The sequence below is a fragment of the Carlito syrichta genome, unplaced genomic scaffold (assembly GCF_000164805.1).
Source record: "Carlito syrichta isolate Samal-C Ts95f unplaced genomic scaffold, Tarsius_syrichta-2.0.1 Scaffold314290, whole genome shotgun sequence".
NCBI classification, from domain to species: domain Eukaryota; kingdom Metazoa; phylum Chordata; class Mammalia; order Primates; family Tarsiidae; genus Carlito; species Carlito syrichta.
In genome coordinates, this window is record NW_007258386.1 from 307,711 (window position 1) to 325,706 (window position 17,996).

General features: G+C 37.8%; 1 protein-coding gene across 2 annotated transcripts in view; it reads right to left on the reverse strand.

The window, feature by feature from the left end:
• Window positions 1-17,996, reverse strand: part of SMARCC1 (SWI/SNF related, matrix associated, actin dependent regulator of chromatin subfamily c member 1) — a 212,187-nt gene that overhangs the window by 57,544 nt on the left and 136,647 nt on the right. For both annotated transcript variants that reach the window (XM_008071323.1, XM_008071322.1), the window contains exons 22-23: window positions 1,843-1,898; window positions 125-239 (exon numbers count right to left, since the gene is read on the reverse strand). In XM_008071323.1, the coding sequence (XP_008069514.1) occupies window positions 125-239; window positions 1,843-1,898 (171 nt within the window). The remainder of the gene's footprint in view (window positions 1-124; window positions 240-1,842; window positions 1,899-17,996) is intronic.

A 17,996-nucleotide genomic window follows, 5' to 3' on the forward strand; every position in this document is an offset into this window, starting at 1 on the left:
GAAGGAGAAGGAAGGAAGACAAATCCAAAATGAATGAGAAATATGTCTACATAAAAAAATACCCATATTTCTGCAATACATTTTTAAAGTTTTACATAATATGTATGGCGTTTCCTTGAATTACCTGATTTGGTATCCTCACTAACTTCACTGTCCTGTTCCTTCTCACTATTTTTTTCATTTTCTCCATCTTGTGCTTTATCACCTTCATCCATTTCATTTTCTACTTTGTTTTCTGTCTGAAAGGGGTAAAAAAACAAGACAGGGTGTGAGCAAAAACAGTCATTTTATGAGTAATACTGTCTTAGGCTAAAAAAGGGTTCCACTATTTTTAGCAAGAAGTATACTAAATTCAGAAGGAACTTATAGAAAATTGGAAAATAAATTAATAAACTCAGAGCAATATATATATATATATTTTTTACCACCTCAACACTTGAGTGATCACAAGATAATATGCCTCCAAAGCAGAGTTCCTGCTCTCACTGCATTCTATGCTATAAAGCCAGGTTACAATGCCCAAAGGAATGTCAGAGGAATTAACTGATATTATTTACTGGCTAAAAAGATAAATAAATAATCATCATGGGTAGTTGTTTTGACAGACTAAGGGCATTTAAATTTCATTATCATCAACCAAGAAGCATGGTGAAATGCTGTCAGAAGAAATATCGACAAAGTCCTTTGATACAGTCATTTGCTAATGGTTTCAGAAAAAAAACACGACACAGCAGCAGTAACCATGCTTTGGGAATTAAAAACTTCAATTTCTCAGATCAGTATTTGGTAATATTTGTTAATTTTGAAATCTCTCTGACATGGACAAATTATGTAACACTGCCTATAAAATGGAAAGAATATCACTGACTTGATGAGGCTGTTTAAGGAATTAAATGAAATCATAAATGTAAAGTACAAAGCATGGTTTTTGGAACACTGTAGGAATTGCAATCAGCTTTATTATTATCCTCACATTCTCCTTATCTCTATACAATTTTAGGATACCACATGTAACCAAGACCTTAAATCCCTGCGCATACACACACACACACACACACACACACCCATCCCCTGACTGCTCACTATGTGCTAAAAGAAAATGAGGATACCACATGTAACCAAGACCTTAAATCCCTGCGCAAAAACACACACACACACACACACACACACACACCCATCCCCTGACTGCTCACTATGTGCTATAACAAAATGAGGAATACAAAGACCCAGAACCTGATCTTGAAGAGACTGTAAAGTCCTATTCTGCCTAACTCCCCTTGCATTTACAGTCTCTCATGGAATAGGCACTGGGCCACTAAGACATATTTTGATGCCATTCACATAACTGGCTTTGGTGTCTGTCCTTCTTCTACCACTTGGAATGTTCAATTCCCTAACCGACAATTCAATCTTTATAGTTCTACCTGCTCTTTAAAACCTATCTCAAATGTCAGTTTCTCATTAATTCTTTTCTAAATATACCTCTGCTGGCAGTTAACTTTCCTAGAAAATCACTTAATATTCTGTCATTCTCTTCTGGCACAAGTAAGGACCCAAACCTTACAATTCAATATTCACAAGAATCACAAATTTTGTATTACATTTCCAACTGTGCCTGAAAAGGGCACAAAAGAGGAGGATAGGGAATGGATATATCCTGACAAACTGAATAATGAAAAATTCCCTGTATTATGCCTTACGACAACTAGCAAAGTCTAAGTGGCTGACAGAACTATTTATAGTCCGCTGAGAGGGACTCAAAAGTTCACAAAACCCTGAAAGGCTCTGAAAGGTATGTTTTCTCTGGTTTTTCTGTTGTGAGACAATTCAAATAGACTTTACCTTTTCAGGCTGCTGATCATCAGGGTCTGTTTCCAATTTTTCCTCTTCAACTCCTTCTACAAGTAAAAGAATAAGAACAAGTAATCCAATGTGGACAAAGGTAAAGGTGTTATTATTCAGTTGTGAGGGTACCTGAAATACAACTACACACAGTAAAATGGATGAGTGTCATAGCCATAGGCTGACAAAAGAAGTCAGACACACTTTATAATAAAGTCAAAGACAGATGAAAATAACCTATGGTGTTAGCAATCACAACAGCAATTAACAGGGGAGAGAATGATTGATTATACAGAAAGCAGGTTCAATGGGGGAGAAGGAGAGACCTAGAGCACTGGTAGTATTCTGTTTGTTGATCTGGGGGCTGCCTAACATGAATGTGTTTCATTTGTGGAAATGCACTAGGCTGCCTGCTTAGGATTTTCAATTTTCTTTATGCATAAAAAGTTTAAAAAATTTTAAGAAAGGTTAAAAGATTCATTGTTAGTTAACGAGTATATATTATGAATCATATATTGGGGAAACACCACTGAGCTAGATATTCATTGACACCTTGAGAGAATCACATTAAGGCTGGAAAGGACACAGACTACCCAAGTCCACCACAGTGCAACAGCATGGGCAAATTATATGAGAAAACTATCTCACATGAGAAAGTCATTAATTTACTAGACTATGAGGAACTTAATAAAATAGTGTCAAGCTATAAAAGCAAAAACTGAGAATGACAGAGAAAAAATAAAACATCTTTGTGGAGGATCTGAATATACCTGTCAACGATATACAATGGATTGTGAACACAGCTAGATAGTACATCTACAGAATTCTAAACCCACCAATTAGAGATGGAAACTTAACTGCAGTAATCAGTAAAAGTAGTACTTAAAGAGAAATGTAAAGCCTTAGGCTTACATTAGAAAAGGAAAAAAGGTTCAAAGTTTATGAGTTAGATGTCCTTTATAAGAAAGCAGACAAAGAATACCAGAATATAGGAAGTAGGGAGCAGACAAAAAACAAGATGACAGAAATCAATGAAACAAAATGCAAAAATATAAAGAACATTATAAAAAATACACAATAAAGATTCAATATTCCAAAAATTGGTTCTTCCAAATGACTAATAAAAATTTCATATCTCTGATGTCACTGATAAAGAGAGAAAAGCCACAAATTTATTAGGAATGAAAGGTCATAACTATAGACAGCAGTGTCAAAAAGGAAGGGGAAAAGTAGTCTGAAAAACTGTATTTCAAATAAAATTGAAAAATTAGATTAAATGGGAAAATTACCAAAAACTTATCTTTTCTGAACTGATTTAAGAAAAAAAAGTCCTGAATCATAACAGTCAGAAAAACTGAAGTAACTAAAAAGCTTAAAATAAAAAACAAAAAAAATACACAGGTCCAGATGTTTCTTACTGGAAAATGCTACCAAACTCTTAGGGAAAAGATGATTACTATCTTACATCTTTTCCAGAAAATATAAAAATATCGAATATCCCCTAAACTCAGTCCATGAGACTAGTATAATCCTGATTAATAAATCAAATAATTACAATTGAGAAGAAATATTAGAAGTCAGTAAACTAAATCTTACTTGCAATCACAAAAACTTCCAAGCAAATTATCTAAAAACAGAACATAGTGGTATATAAAAAAGTAATACACTAGACAAAGTAATGTGACAGTAACAAAAGGGTGATTTAGGTTGGATGCTGTAGCTCATGCCTGTAATCCAGCCCTTTGGGAGTCCAAGGCAGGAGGATCCTTTAAGCCCAGGAGTTCGAGACCAGCCTGGACAACATAGTGAGATACTGTCTCTACAAAAAAATTAAAACATTAGCTGGATACGGTGGGATGCACTTGTAGTCCCAGTTACTAAGGACGCTCAGGAGGGAGGATTGCCTGAGCCCAGAAGGTTGAGGCTATGGTAAACTGTGATTGCACCACTGTACCCTAGCCCGGGTAGCAGAGACAGACACTGTCTCAAAATTTAAGAAAAAAAAAAAAAAAAAAAAAAAAAAGGGTGATTTAACATTGGTCTATAAATCTATTTAATCACATGCATTGAAAAGTATCTGATAAAACTCAGTATTGCCCATTATAAGCTTATAAAAAACTAAGAAAAATTCCTAATACTTAAACAAGACTTAGTAAAATCTTACACAAATGTCATTCTTCACAGAGAGATGCCAACGGTATTCTCTTTAAAATTAAGAAAAAGACAAGGATACCAGTATTACTATTTCCCTTCAATGTAGTCACAGAGGTCAAAGCAAATGTAGTCAATTAAGAAAAAAATTAAAGAAGGCTGGAAAGAAAACAGTTAAAATTTGCAGAGAATAAAACAGTCTACCTCAAAAAATCTGCAGCAAAGTTATTAGAAATAATCACACATAGCAAGGTGTACAGCTATAAAATTAATAAGCAAAACCAACTATATTGATATACTAACAAAAATAAATTCTAGATAAAGACACATGAAAAAACAAAACTTGAATGATAAAGACAACACAAAAAGCACACACAATAAAAGACAAATTTAGCTGGGCATGGTGGCTCACGCCTGTAATCCCAGAACTTTGGGAGGCAGAGGCGAGAGGATGGTCTGAGTTCAGGGGTACAAGACCAGCCTGGGCAACTTGGTGAGACCTTGTCTCTACAAAAAATAAAAAAAATTAGCCAGATATGGTGACATGCATCTGTAGTCCCAGCTACTTGAAAGGCTGAGATGGAAGGATTAACTGAGCCCAGCAGGCTGAGGTTGTGGTGGCCGTGACCATATCCTATACTACAACTTAGGTGACGGAGTGAAACTTTGACTCAAAAAAAAAGGAAAAAGACAAACTTAACACTACTAAAATCAAGGACTTCTCTTCATTAAAAGACTCCCTCCCCCCTCCAAAAAAAAAAGAAATAAGTAACAAAATGGGACTAATTTGTAAAATATTAGTTCATAAGATTTTTTTTTTTTTTAACTCAATACTATAAAAACATGGGCAAGACAGAAAGGAATAGTTGCTTTACAGAAGTACATATGATCCATACATACAGGAAAAGATATTCAATTTAAACTAGTTATCAAAGATATGTAATTTAAGATCACAAAAAAAATGCCATTTTACACCTGCGAGGTCAGCAGAGTGTTAGGTAAAGTGTTTTTGGTTGAAGTGTAAAATGGTACACAAACTTTGGGAATAAACTGGAATCTCTAAAAAATACTAATAGGACCAGTCCAAAACAAAATGAGGAGTTGAGCAAGAAGGTTTAAAGTTCAGTGTTCAAGAATGTTCATTATTCTTCCTTATTGAGAAATTCATCTGATGAAAAACTAATAACTGAATTAAACAGTGAACTTAGTGACACAAACTTCTTATCTTGATGTATAAGCACACCAACCACATCTTAAGTGGGAACCGAAGAGAAATTCTATATATGTGACTTGTGAGGCATACACAAGAATGTACATGCATGCTTAACATAGAAAACAACGTAAATTGTCCATCCAATAATAGAATGGGTAATTTGATTGGATTATAATCATGCAATAGAGTATTTTACAGCAGTGAAAATAAATGGCTACATGAATAATGCAAACAAATAATAATGAGTGAAAAGAAGTAAAAAAAACCCAAGTCTCAGTATTCTGAACATAAAAACGTGATATAATGTTTATAAACAAAACTAAAAGGACACCTAATATAGTTTAAGTACATTTATGTTTGTGATAAAAGTAATTCAAAAAGTACTTAGAATTATATTCAAAACTTAAGATTCTTTTTTTTTTTTTTACAGCAGAATTTGAGAGGACAGAAAAAGCTCCCACAGTGGGAGGGGACCCAAGGGGATGCCCAAAACTTAAAATACTTAGTTCTGGGAGTAGGAAGATGAGAGAAGATGAAATGAAATGAGAGGAACAGAGTGACACACATTATTAGTAAATTTCTACTTCTTAGTCAGATGAAACACGTAGCCTGCATTAAGACATATTAAAATGTAATCATGAAAAGATTGGAACAAAAAAACTACACAAAACCAAATGCAAATGAGGTTTTAAAAAAACCCTGGCCAGGCATGGTGGCTCAAGCCTGCAATCTCAGCACTTTGGGAGGTAGAGGTGAGGGGATTGCCTGAGCCCACGGGTTTGAGAACAGCCTGGACAACTTGGTGATATCTCATCTCTACAATGAATCAAAAAAGTAGCTGGGTGTGGTAGCACGCACCTGTAATTCTGGTTACTTGGAAGGCTGAGGCAGAAAGACTGCCTGAGCCCAGCAGGTTGACACTGGGGTGGTCGTGGGCCTGACACTGCACCCCAGCCTGGGCGACAGAGTGAAACTCCAACTCAAACAAAACAAAACAAAAAACCCCACACTTCAAGGTACTCTTTTTTCCCCCAATCACATGATAGTTTATGCACAGATTACTCTTAATTGAATATGGCTAAGTCAGCTTAATTACAGACAATGAGTATTTTTTTTTTTTTTTTTGAGTTGGAGTCTCACTCTGTCGCCCAGACTGGAGTGCAGTGGCCGCTCCCGGCCACCGCAGCCTCGACCTGCTGGGCTCCAGCGATCCTTCCGCCTCAGCCTTCCGAGTAGCCGGAATTACAGGCATGCGCTACCACGCCCAGTTGATGTTTTGATTTATTGTAGAGATGAGGTCTCGCTGCCCAGGCGGGTCTTGAACCCGGGTTCAGGCAATCCACTCACCTCAGCCTCCCAAAGGCGCGGGATTACAGGCTGAGCCACCAAGCCCGGCGACAATGAGTATTTAATGGGAGAAATGCAATAAAATGTTTTTCTTGCAACATTATCTGCTTTTGAAAAAGACTATCCATCCGGGCTTGGTGGCTCAGTCTGTAATCCCGTGCTTTGGGAGGCTGAGGTGAGTGGACTGCCTGGGCCCATGGGTTCGAGATCTGCCTGGGCAACTTGGCGAGACCTCATGTCTACAATAAATCAAAAAATTAGCCAGGCGTGGTAGCACGTGCCTGTAGTTCCAGCTACTTGGAAGGCTGAGGAGGAAGGATCGCTGGAGCCCAGCAGGTTAAAGCTGCGGTGGCCGGGAGCGTGCCACTGCACTCCAGTCTAGGCCATGGAGCGAGACTCCAACTCAAAAAAAAAAAAAAAAAGAAAAGAAAAGAAAAGACTACCTACAATCTATAGCGCCACATTCCAAAAAGATGACACACCCACTTTCTGTAAGGTAAAAGCAAGCCAAATTTGCTATCAATTCTTTAAATAGCTAGGATCCAAGATGAATGGTTATATAATATTAATTCCTATTCAAATAACAATGGTACAGCTAAAGACAGACACTCTGTACATGGAAAAATCTAGAGCAAGTGCTCAGACTTTGTGTTGCCTACGCTGGACTCAGACTCCTAGGCTCAAGGGATCCTCCTGCCTCAGCCTTTCGAATAGCTGGGGCCGTAGGCATGTGCCATCTTGCCTGGTTCAGTGCCTAGATTTTAAAAGACGTATCTATTAAGAATTTAGTTATGTGTTGTGTGTTTCTCAAGATGCTGTTTGGAAGAGTAAGTAAAGTGCTTTCTATTCTATAAAATATTTTTAAAGTTCCCATTAGATAGCTTCCTGGGAAAAAAGATGATAAAAAAACAGCACTTTTTTGGTTTAAATTCTGGTTAAACCAGAGGTTGCAGCGACTCCACATATCCCATGTCATCTTGGTGTTGATAAACTATCAGGTTGAGAATACTTCCCCATAAATGTGTAGTCTGGCCCGAGTCTGCAGAGTTAAAGAAGATAATTAGAAGGAATCAAAACAAAATCCCAACTTAAACATCAAGGCATATAACATAAACAAGTCAGTCATGTGCCAAAGACACTCGGGTAATAATATGGCTATCAAAACCAGTGTGAGGAGAGGCCTAGAAACCATTTATTCAAGGTTGAAGGAGTAAGGAAACGTAGACTGGAGAAGAGAACTAAATTCTTACAAAATAAAAGTGTTATAAATAAATAATTATGTTCCTGGGAAAAAAACTATGATTATTTGGTGGGAACCCCCTCCACTGTTTGCACTTCATTTGTAAACTGCCAGCAGTTATTTTTCAAAATGCATGCTACTTATATTCTCTAATAACTTCCCAATGTCTACAAGTTAAAATCCCTTGAAAATCAGCTCCACACCCATCTACGGAGCTGCACTTGCCACAGAATCTCTTCCCCACAGACCTCTTGGTATTCTTTCCAGAATATGCCACCCATATTCATTATGTTTCCCTTTTTCATTGCTGTTTAAAAGGTCACTTCCTTCTTTCCCAACTAACCCATGCAAAACTGATTGTTTCTCTTTTGCATGAGTCTCTATTTATAGTTTTATTTCTTTTCATTACTCATAATAATACTCCCCCTCCACACACAAAAAACCCGTACAAATCCTTTAAGAGCTGTATGTTTGTGGAATATGCACTTGTGAATTCTTTTAAAAGTTCCTCAGCCGGGCTTGGTGGCTCAGCCTGTAATCCCGCGCCTTTGGGAGGCTGAGGTGAGTGGACTGCCCGAGCCCGCGGGTTCGAGACCCGCCTGGGCAGCGAGACCTCATCTCTACAATAAATCAAAAAATCAGCTGGGTGTGGTAGCACATGCCTGTAATTCCGGCTACTTGGAAGGATTATCAGAGCCCAGCAAGTCGAGGCTGCGGTGGCCGGGAGCGGCCACTGCACTCCAGTCTGGGCGACAGAGTGAGACTCCAACTCAAAAAAAAAAAAAAAAAGTTCCTCAGTTTGGATTTCTAACACAGATGGTCCCTGACTTATGATGGCTTGATTTATGATATTTCAACTTTATGATGGTGTCAAAGAAATACGCATTCAGTAGAAACCATATTTTCAGTACCCAAACATTGTTTTTCACTTTCAATACAGTATTCAAGAAACCACATATTAAACAGTTTATTAAAAACTGGTTTTGTGCTAGATGATTCTGATCAACTGTAGGCTACGTAAGTGTTCTGAGCAATTAAGGTAGGCTAGTGAGTGGGTACTGTGATACACGCCTATAGCCCTGGCTACTTGGGAGGCTGAGGCAGGAGAATCACATAAGCCCAGGAGTTCGAGGTTACAGGGAGTTATGATTATGTCACTGTACTCTAGCTTGGGTGACAAAGTGAGACCCTGTCTCTTTTTTTTTTCTTTTGAGTTGGAGTCTCACTCTGTCACCCAGACTGGAGTGCAGTGGCCGCTGCCGGCCACCGCAGCCTCGACCTGCTGGGCTCTGGCAATCCTTCTGCCTCAGCCTTCCAAGCAGCCGGAACTACAGGCCCGTGCTACCATGCCTGGCTGATTTTTGATTTATTAGAGATGAGGTCTTGCCAGCGGGCTCAGGCATTCCACTCACCTCGGTCTCCCAAAGTGCTGGGATTACAGGCTCGGCTGAAACCCTGTCTCTTAGAAAACAAACAAAAAGATAGGCCTGGCTAAGTTATGCTTGATATGTTAGCTGTATTAAAATAATTTTTGACTTATAACATTTTTCACTTACAAAGGGCTTATGGGGATGCAACCTCATCAAAATTTAAGGAACATTTTTATAATAAATATCAAAAGATACAAGCTACATAAATTGAAGCATGTGGGGCTTCTCAATATTTTTTAAAACTACAAAGATCTGTGAGACCAAAAAGTTTGAGAACTGCTAGTTCAATGGATTTTTGTCATCAGAGAAGTACGGCATGAGGCACACGGGAGAAATCCATTCCATACCTCCTGAAGACTGCTCATTCCCTATATTTAAGTAAAAGTATTTCATAAAGCCGCCAATATACAGTCCAAGCTCACAAGCCTTGCATTGCAATCTCTATAATCCAGCTACAGCCTACCTTTGTAGGCTGTACATTCCACTTCCTTCTTTGAACTTTGTAATGTGGACAACCTGGCCTACTTCCTACGTTCTGAATAACCTTCCAGCTGTTTCTGTGCCATTGAATCAAATACTTTATCCAATCTACTCAGTAACACTCTAAACCCCTTTTTCAATATTCAGTTCAAATACTATTTTTTAGTGAAGCATTCCTCAGTCAAAAATTATATGTCCCGTTGTGATAATTCTTACAGAATGTTTGTGTACAGTTCTCCTTGAACAATTAGTACTAAACGTCATTATATCCTCAATCCTCCAACTCTGGAATTATTTTTTCATGTGTGTGTAACCTAGTACAAAAAAATAGCTTCAATTACTAGAGAGTATTAACTATATATGATATGACTTGACCACAGAAAGATATATAAATATATATATATATATATATATATAAAATCAAGTAAACAAAGTGCCTGATTTGATGAAATAATCCCCAAAAAGCAGATAAGTATAACAGAAGCCAATGCATTCCTAAAAATATTCATTCTACTACCTAATAAAAATGAGTCATTAGGAAAGTCACTTAAATTCTAGACAGGTCTTAGAGGTTAAATGTCTAATTATGAGTTACTCAGAAGTTTGAGCCTGCATTTTGCTTTCTTTTAAAATAGATCTGAAAGAGTTTTTTAAATATAACAAAGTGAAATCAAGAAGCCCACTCCACATGATGTAAATCTGATGATCAAATACAGTTCCATATTTTTCTTAGGTGCACTGGCCTAGGGTGTTTTCACACATGGTGTTTTAGAAGTGTCTGACTTTAAAAATAATGTTATGGAAATCCTTGTGGTGAGAAAAGTGAGGCTATTTATAAGCTATGAACAGTGTGTGAGGCAAGAATTCTAACAGTCACTTCAGGGCTTTAAGTTCTTAGAAAGTAACTTTTTCAATATTAATATTGTCAGGATGCTCTTCTTAATCTCATAATCGACTAGAGCCTAGTCCTTAATCTTCTGAAAAACTAGGAATGGTTAGTTGAGCTCTTTCATACAAAGTTCAAGATATACTATTTGGAAACCTGTATTCCATAGGCTGTTAAGGAACTCAGCAGACAATGCACTCATTGATATAAAAGAATCATCTCACATTCTATTTGTAATTCAAGTTCCCCAAAAGCATAGTCAATTATAAGGAAAATACAATTAACATAATTTCTCAAAATTTCTCTAAATCAGAATTATAATACAGTAAATGTACTCAGTAGCAAAAGAAATAAAACTAATACTTGAAATCAGGAAATGCAATGTTGTTCATAATACAAAGTCTTTGACAGACCCTTGACTGGCTCTTGAATGTGCATGCATTCTCTTGAGGGAAAGGGCTCTTGAAGGAAAAGGTTAAGGTCCTAAAAAGGGGTTAAGATTCATTGTTTATGATAATTAATGCAGGAAAATATCCTGATCTTAGGAAATGTATGGTGTATTACTTAGTGTGCAAAGAATCATAATGCTGTCAACTTGATCTGAAATAATTCACTAGAAATAATACAATATTTATTTAGGTAGCGAGATAAATATGACAAAGATGAACCCAACTAGTATATGTACAGAATTGTACTATGCTATCCTATCAATATTTCAGTATGTTTGCAGTAAGTAAACAGGTTATCAAATAGGCTATTTTACTAGGTGGAGGAGGGAGGGATGAAAGGAGGGCAGCTATGGTTATGAAAGGACAATATGGGAAAAACTTTGTGGTGATGGGAATGTTCTGTACCAGCGTCAATTTGCTGTTGTGATACCATATTATAATTTCGCAAGAAGTTCTAATACCATTAGAGGAAACTGGATAAAAAGTAAAAGAGATCTTTTGTATTATTTCTTACAACTACATATGAATTTACAATTATCTGAAAATTAAAAGTTTAATTAAAACAAAAAAACAAACCAAGTCCAAATAGGCTATTTTGTTTAGTTTCCAGATCGAGAAAAATTTAATAAAGCTGTTTAATAAAATTCTTTCTTTATTTTTTAAACGAGTTGGGGTCTCACTCTGCCACCCAGGCTGGAGTGCAATGGCACAAACTACAGCTCACAGTAGCCTCTGCTTTCTTGGCTCAGGTGATCCTTTCACCTTAGTTAACTGAGTAGCTGGGGCTACAGGTGTGCACAACCAGGCCCAGCTAATTTTTAAATTTTATGTAGAGATAAGGTCTTGCTATGTTGCCCAGGCTGGTCTGGAACTCCAGGACACAAGTGATAGTCCCACTTCAGCTTCCCAAAGTGCTGGAATTATAGGTGTGAGCCATTGTACCCAGCCTAATAAAATCCTTAATAAAACTTTTTTAAAAAAGCTTTAGTGATGCTATAAAGATAATTCTATTTGATACTTAAATAAGTTATCTAAATAATAAAGCAATTTAGCAACTTCAAATGGGATTTGTTCTCACTCTGACAATCTTTTGTTCAAACCTCTCCACTTAGTCTACCTCACTAAAAGTAAACACTGAAACTTTGCAGTGGTCCACAAGTCATATTATCATCTCATATGACCTCCCCTCCTCACCAGTCCAGCAATTTGTACACATCCAGCTAATTGTACATGAGCTTTCTTGCTGTTCTTCAACTTTACTTACTAGGTAAGCCGGTTCAGGGTCCTTACACTAGCCGCATCCAATGACTGGAAGACTCTTACCCTAGAAGTCTACACAGCATCCTTGCTCATCTCATTTACATCTTTGCTTAAATGTCACTTTCTCAATAAGACATTCCCTGACCATCTAATACTGTATATACCCCACATTTCACCCTTATCCTCCCAGCCCTGCTTTGATTTTCACCATAGTTATTTACCAGCGAATGTACTCTTCCCATATAATTACATTTAATTTATACATTCTAAAGTTTACTTATTTCATGATTGCTCTTCATCTTACACCTCTAAAATGTAAAGTCCATGAGTAAAGGACTTGTTCTACTTTATTCACCAGCACCCTAGCACCTAAAACACAAAGAATGATGTGATAACATGACACATTTACAGCTTTATTTATTCCTATGAGTTTAAAAAAAAAAAAAAAAACTAGTTTAAGACCAACCTTCTGTTCAAGAAAGCTTCTCTGGCATAGCCTCATACACTGAATCACATAGACCGAACTTTGGCGTGGGTTTTGTTGGCATTCAGTGGCACATAGATAAATCAACTACAGCTGCTCTGCCTAGTGCATCTGCCTGTTTCTAGAGACAAATCCTAAGATCTCAGGGAGGCCTGGGTCCTTGACTATTCTATTATTCATAGTATATAAAACAGAATGGTACTTTAGAGCTATTAGGCCTTTAAAGATTCTGTTCAATGAATGAAAACAATACAGACATACTTATATATCCACTACATAATACATCCAGGTTACCAAAAACTATCTGTACCCCCTAAAGCTACTGAAATAAAACAAAAAAACCTTCTAAATGATATGGATCAACTTAAAGAAATGTTAGTTTTCAACTACATCTGAGAATTTTTTTTAAAAATCATCTTGACTTCTTCCACATTCCCTTATATCTCAGATCACTAAAACAAGTCTCAAATATCAGTATTATGTTTTATATACCTAGAATAGTCTCCAGGCATTCAAAACAAAAAAAATATACAAATCTAGAGGAATCTGCAGTTCTTAGTAAATGACCATAGTTAAGTGTATAGACTGATGAAGCTAACAGTCATTTCCTAAATAATATCCTTGGGAAATCTCTCAAAATACAAATATAAGTGTTTAACTGAATGTTTATTCCAGCTCTACTTGCATGTCACCAAATACTTCTAATATTTCCTCCCTAATACAAATTCACAACGAAATGTTAGATAGATTAATGACAGAAATCAAAAAAAGTCTTGTATTTCATAAGGGAGCATGTTTCTTGTAATTTTACCATAGTTGATACATAAAGTACCATGTGTAACACAGTAAATTAAGTATCACAATAAACAGTACCATGAATCTAGCCCTGCCATCCAAGTACTGGATTATCTTGCTATGTAAAATCCTGTATCACAGTCTCAGATCAGTGTGCTATGCAATAAGGCATGTGTCATATGAAACATTAAGAGGTATACTGGTGACTTACACCTACAATTTTGCTGAGCCAATTCCCAAGGAAAAAACATTTCCTGCTTTTTAATTTATTCCATTAGTCACAGCTCAATATAAATCATATTAACTATAATAGCCCAACATTAGTTACAGAAACTGGTTCTCATTAACAAATATTCATATTATAGTGAAGATTTAGCCCTTACTATAAAAGGACACAGAGTACAGCAACTAGAGAATATACAAGGCACTTGAAAGAAGATAACTGATAGGCTACTTCCAGATACTATGAATGATCATTACAGAAAACAATACAGACAATACATGGTTCATACCATTCATAGATCAGCACTTGTAATCTCAAATACTTCCTGTAGCAGTCTACTCTAGGCTTTGTTTACTGTGAAAACCATAAATTCACTAATGAATCAGGAAAATTCAGCCCAGAAGGACTGAGGTTGCTAGATATTTTTGTCTTTTTTGTTTCAAATCCTACTAAACTCGAAATTTGCAACCTGTTTCTTAGCCACTAATGCCCTATGGTATCATCAACCAAAAAGTTTTTTACTGATGTACATGTAAACATGTGTCCCACATTTGGCAAGATACACAAACCTCACTGCATCTAATAAGATTCTGCCAAACCTATTCAATTTCATGACCACAGGGCACCAAAAGATCCTACAAATGAATCAAAACCAAAAAACAGTTAAGGAAAGCAAAACCCGGGTATTCATTAGCCCCAGGTATTTCCCACCTAAGCCAGGCACTGTTTTGTAGTACAGAACCAAAAAAGAGGAATAGAGATGTGTCTTGGCCTGCTACTTTCCATTTAAGAAAAGGGAAGGTAGGTTAGTTTTCAAACTAAGAATTAATATAGATCCTCTCAAATTGCTTTTAAAATCAGGAGTTGGTACTCTAGATATAACCAGTTAGAACAATAATTTATTCAGAGGACTAGTGTCTTAGTCCACTTTGTGTTGCTATAAAAGCATATCTGGGACTGGATATTAACTTATAAAGAAGAGGGGTTAATTTTTTTTTAAAAACTATTTATTTATTTTTTATTATGAAGTTGTGGGGTACAGTTAAGGGTTAGGTATACAATTGCGTTAAGAGGGGTTAATTTAACTCACCGTTCTGCAGGCTAAGTTCAAGGGCATGGCCCTGATTTCTGGCAAGGGAATTCACGCTCTATCACAACATGGTAGAGGAAGTTAAAGGGAAGCAGACAGGTGCAAAGAGGAGAAAATCTGAGGGCTGTTCTAATTTTTTTTTGTTTTTGAGGTTCAGTGTTCTGGCACCACTAGTTCTTGGCAATCCATCAGCCTGTGGCTCCGCCTCCTCTGAGAGCCAGTGCACCTCAGTTGGGGAGTTCCTGCCCCACGACGGAACCCCACAACCTGAGGCCCCGCCCCCTGAGCACCCACAGCCCATTCTCCACTATGGTGGGCTAACCCCTCTTGGGAGTGCTCAGTCCATGTCCTTGCTTCCCTTCAGAATGTCCCACTAAGGTCTTCCAAATAGGTATAGCTAGTCACTTCATTAAACACCACTTGCAGTTGAGGTAGAGACACCCACTAAGTATTAGTATGCCACGCACTACACCCTCAACACCCCCCCACTTCCCGCCACATGCCGACCCCTATGTCAACCCTGTCCTTAATTTTTAACAACCCACTTCTGTGGGAACTAATTCGGTTTCCTAAGAGTGACAACTCACTCACTACTGTGAGAACAGCACCAAGTCATTCATAAGGGATCAGCCTACAAAACCCAAACACCTCCCACTAGGCCCTACTTCCCAACACCAACACACCTGGGGATGAAATTTCAACATGAGCTTTGAAGGGGACAAAGAAACCATATCCAAGCCATAACAGTTGGAATGAGCGACTTCATTAATCTGAAAACTGCTTCCTTATCTGCAAAATGACATGGTTACACTGTCACTTAAAAGAACAATAGGAGCCTGCTCGGTGGCTCAGTCTGTAATCCTGCACTTTGGGAGGCTGAGGTGAGTGGATTGCCTGAGCCCGTGGGTTCGAGACCCGCCTGGGCAACTTGGTGAGACCTCATCTCTACAATAAATCAAAAATGAGCCGGGCGTGGTAGCATGTGCCTGTAGTTCCAGCTGTTTGGAAGGCTGAGACACAAGGATTGCCGGAGCCCACCAGGTTGAGGTTGCGGTGGCCAGGAGTGGCCACTGCACTCCAGTCTGGGTGACAGAGTGAGACTCCAACTCAAAAAAAAAAGGAACAATAGGATAGGCCCAATGCAAACACACCAAAGCTGTAAAATTTGGAATCTCGATAATATCTACTTTAACTTCCAAGTGTGAAACACAAAAATGGAGCACAAAGCATTCAGATGAGATGATCTGTAGAGTACTCACTGGCAATTCTAATTTTTACTTCATTGTTCCTGCAAAAGACTAAATGAAAAAGACAAAAATGACTACATCTGAAGCATAAAGCATAGGATGTATAAATTTCATACTGAGACAAAGATGGAAATAATTAGGCAAGATGAAAGTAATAAATATTTATTCATCAGACATAAGTGGTTTCATGACAGAAAAGAAAAAAAATTAATGAACAATGTAATAGATACTGAGAATACACCCTAATTGTATATAATATTTTTAACTTGGTGTGAAAATAAGCCTTTCATTTGGGAACACTTCCACTTGAGAAGGCAGTACTGTGGAGTATAAAGCTGCTTTATTAATTTCACTCATCTTCAAGATTGATTAACCAGAAACAGATAATTAGGTTTATTTTTGTTTTTTGAGTCAGAGGTCCCACTCTTGTCACTGAGGCTGGAGTGCAGTGGCACGATCATGGCTCACTGTAGCCCTGACCTCCAGGGCTCAGATGATTCTACTGTCTCAGTCTCCCGAGTAGCTGAGAATACAGGCATGTAACACCATGCCCAGTTAATTTTTTAAATTTTTTGTAGAGACAAGGTTTTGTTATGTTGCCCAGGCTGGCAATTACTTTTTTTTTTTTTTTAATTGAGTTGAGTCTCACTCTGTGCCAAGGCTGAAGTGCAGTAGCTCGTTCACTGCCACAGCAGCCTTGATCTGCTAGGCTCAGGCGATCTTTCTGTCTCAGCCTTCCAAGTAGCTGGAACCACAAGTGCACACCACCATGCCTGGCTAATTTTTTGATTTATGATACAAAAGAGGTCTCGCCAAGTTGCCCAAGCTGATCTCGAACCCATGGACTCAGGCAATCCTCTTGCCTCTGCCTCCCAAGGTGCTGGAATTACCAGTGTGTGCCACTTCACCCAGCGGCTACTTTTTTTTTAAAAAGTCAGAGTCTCATTCAGTTGCCCAGGCTGGAGTACAGTGGCATGCTCACGGCCAGCCCAGCATCAACCTGCTGGGCTCTGGAGAGCCTTCTGCCTCAGCCTTCCAAGTAGCCAGAACTACAAGCATGCACGATCATGCCTGGCTAATATCTTGACATATTGCAGAGACGAGATCTCACCAAGTTGCCCAGGCTGGTCTTGAACCGCTGGGCTCAGGCAATCCTCTCGTCTTGGCCTCCCAAAGTGGTTACATTTTTAATAACAAAATGTCATCTGTCCAATATCACAGAATGGCCCTGCTAAATAAAATATTAAAAGGTGTAGCTAATAATCTCTTTTCTTTACTCAAAGTCAGCTAGTACACGTAAATAGATCTTTAAAGTCCTATGTCTATGCAGCGTAGAAACAAAGGTAGAAGCTAGGTCTCTAGAATCCTCAAATCCAACAATGATATGCTATCTATAAAAGACATTCTAGATCCAAAAAAACAGAGACTGAAATGGAAAAGATATTTCATGCAAACAGTAACAAAAGGCAGCTGAAGTGAAATGCTAACAACAGATAAAATAGACTTTAAGACATTAAAATGTTACAAGGAAAAAAGGACATTATATAAAAAGAAAACAATCCATCAAAATGATATAACAACTATAAGCAAATACAATTAACAATAGAGCCTCCAAATATATAAAACAAAAATAGACAATGTTAATAAGAAAAAAAAAAAACTTCAAGCCGGGCTCGGTGGCTCAGCCTGTAATCCCACGCCTTAGGAGGCTGAGGTGAATGGATTGCCTGAGTTCGTGGGTTTGAGACCCGCCCGGGCAATTTGGCGAGACCTCATCTCTACAATAAATCAAAAATGAGCCAGGCGTGGTAGCACGCGCCTGTAGTTCCAGCTACTTGGAAGGCTGAGGCGGAAGGATC